Raw genomic sequence first — 2,339 nt, 5'->3', positions numbered from 1 at the left:
TACTAAGAGAGCAGGATCCTTCTAGAAGGGACCACAGGCACTGGCACCCTCTTTAGCTAGGCTCAGCGGGATAGTTAATTGGAGTGTTTGGAGAAGAGCCAAAGCCCCGAGCCGCCCCCCCCCCCCCCGAGACCAGACATACAAACTCTTGGACAGGTAGAGTATGGGCCACAGTCTGATTAGACAGAGAGCTGATGACACACACGCCGAGTGCTGCTCCTGCAACACAGCTGGGGGTGGGAAGTGTCTCCTCACGCTGACACAGACCTCAGTGTTCAGAGGAGTTATAAGATTCCAGGGTAGGATGTCTCAGGACTACAGAGCTGGTGGACCACACGTAGATGTTCCAAGCTCCTCTGGTTACCGTCTCAAAGATGGTCCATGAGAAGCCTGACCAGGTGGATCTCTGAGTTTGAGGCCAGCCTTGTCTACAGAGCAAGCTCCAGGACAGCCAGGGCTACACAGAGAAACCCTGTCTTGAAACCCAAAACAAAACAAAACAAAAGATGAGGAGCCTATTAAAGAAAAGGTCCCAAGGGACCCTACAAGGGCATTTCTGTGGTGCGCCATGCCTTTCTTTGATGTGCAGAAAAAGCTGGGCATTAGCCTCGATCACCACTTCGTATTCCAAAGTGTTGAGCAGCCCTTCAAGATTCCCTCCCGATGCCATGCTTTCGAAAAAAAGTGGATAGAGTGTTCACATGGCATCGGTGCTACCCGGGCTAAAAAAGAGTGCAAGATAGAATTTGAAGATTTCGAGGAATGTTATCTTCAGTATAAAACGATGAAGCGCCTGGGTGAAATCAAACGACAGCGGGATAAGCTGGTTAAAGAGGGGAAATACACCCCTCCCCCTCACCACAGGGGCCAGGAGGAGCCCAGGCCCTGAGCAGAGCAGGTGGACGCTGCTTTTCATGCTGTTTTCCGCTGGGAGAAAGTCTAATGAAAACTGCTTCATTGAGTACATAAAAATAAAGAATTAGTCAACCTCAAAAAAAAAAAAAAAAAAAAAAGAAAAAGAAAAGGTCCCATTCTAGAAACATGCATGAGTTTTCCACTAAGAAACGTGTCCCATGGAGCTGTGCACAGCTCAGTTGGTAAAGTGCTTGCCACTCAAGCCTGAGGACCTGAGTTCAGATCCCCAGCACCCATGTAAAAAGTCAGGCACCTCGGTCCATGCCTGTAATCCCAGCCCTGGGGAGGTGAGAGGATTACAGGCATGGACCTTGGGCATCGATAGCCTGCAATTCTAGTTCATCAGTGAGTTGCAGGCTCAGTGACAGATCCTGTTCAAACCTAAGGTGGGCAGCAATGGAGGGTGACACAGGTGCAGACCTCTGGCCTCCACATGAGCATGTACGTGTGTATGTGTGTCCTCCATGAAAAGGAGTCATGCCACCCCCTCACCTGTGCCAAGCAAAGCTCATGAGAGCCTGTAGCTCTGGCCCCAGCTCTAAGGCTTAATCCTGGCCTCCTTATACACCCGGGAGCACCTCCTTTCTGTGGCTGTTCCATAGCAGGGCCCATCTCACTTGTTGACACTGGGTGCTCCAAGCACAGGGTGAACACATCTGGGGCAGTTGGAGGTGTATACGAGTATCCTGTGACTGTGACAGATGTGTTCCACAGGCCCCAAGGCCAGCTGCCCTCAGCAGTGGCAATCCCAGTTCCTGCCTGACCTGGCCTTCATTCTGTCCTCTACTTCCTTAGGGAATCTGTCCCCGGATTTAGGGTATCCTGGTCCCGAAACTCTGAACTCAATCCCAGTTGTGAACAACTATTTCCTAATGAGTTGACAATAAATTCGAGGGTGGGAATGTGGGCCCATCTCTTGGGGACATCAGGCCATGCCCTGCAGAAGGGGCTCAGGAGGTGTGTGTGTGTATCTTTGTGCGTGTGTATGTGTGCACGCGTGTGCATGCGTACATGCGTGGAGGGTGGTGGTTAGATGGGGATGGGTGCTTCTGTGACCCTTGGAGGCCTGGCTGGGTCTGTGTGGTCCTCTTCAGAGTACATCTCCAGCCATGCTCCTCTTCCAAAAGAGCCTGGTCTGGCTCCTCCCCTCCAGGGAGCTTTGTGTGAGGCTAATGAAGCACTTGACAGTTCAAGAGCTGGAACTAATACGACAAAGGGTGCTGAGGACAAAGGACAAAGGGGTCTTTAGTGATGTGCTCTCCACAGTGGCCCTTGCTGGGTCTCAACCTCGGGTCAGTTTCCCAGAGATGAACCCCACATCTCCCAAACCTGAGCAAATAGTCGTCTTTGCTCGGCCCCCAGTCTTTGCATGTAGCCCTGCATCAGCTTACCACAACAGGACCCTGTTTGGACAGTCATAGGCT

At 51.6% G+C, this 2,339-nt stretch overlaps 1 protein-coding gene across 1 annotated transcript; it reads left to right on the top strand.

Moving 5' to 3' along the window:
- The first annotated feature begins 541 nt into the window (after positions 1-541).
- On the top strand, positions 542-985 carry LOC130862399 (NADH dehydrogenase [ubiquinone] iron-sulfur protein 5-like). The gene has a single exon (XM_057751987.1). The coding sequence runs from the start codon at positions 569-571 to the stop codon at positions 887-889; it is 321 nt and encodes a 106-aa protein (XP_057607970.1). The 5' UTR covers positions 542-568; the 3' UTR covers positions 890-985.
- Positions 986-2,339: the final 1,354 nt, after the last annotated feature.

Source organism: Chionomys nivalis, chromosome 19, assembly GCF_950005125.1.
Source record: "Chionomys nivalis chromosome 19, mChiNiv1.1, whole genome shotgun sequence".
NCBI classification, from domain to species: Eukaryota; Metazoa; Chordata; class Mammalia; order Rodentia; family Cricetidae; genus Chionomys; species Chionomys nivalis.
This window is presented reverse-complemented; position numbering and strand designations above follow the sequence as displayed.

Bases quoted from the DNA above. Each gene is read 5' to 3' on its own strand.
- LOC130862399 (XM_057751987.1), top strand. From the start codon at position 569: ATGCCTTTCTTTGATGTGCAGAAAAAGCTGGGCATTAGCCTCGATCAC.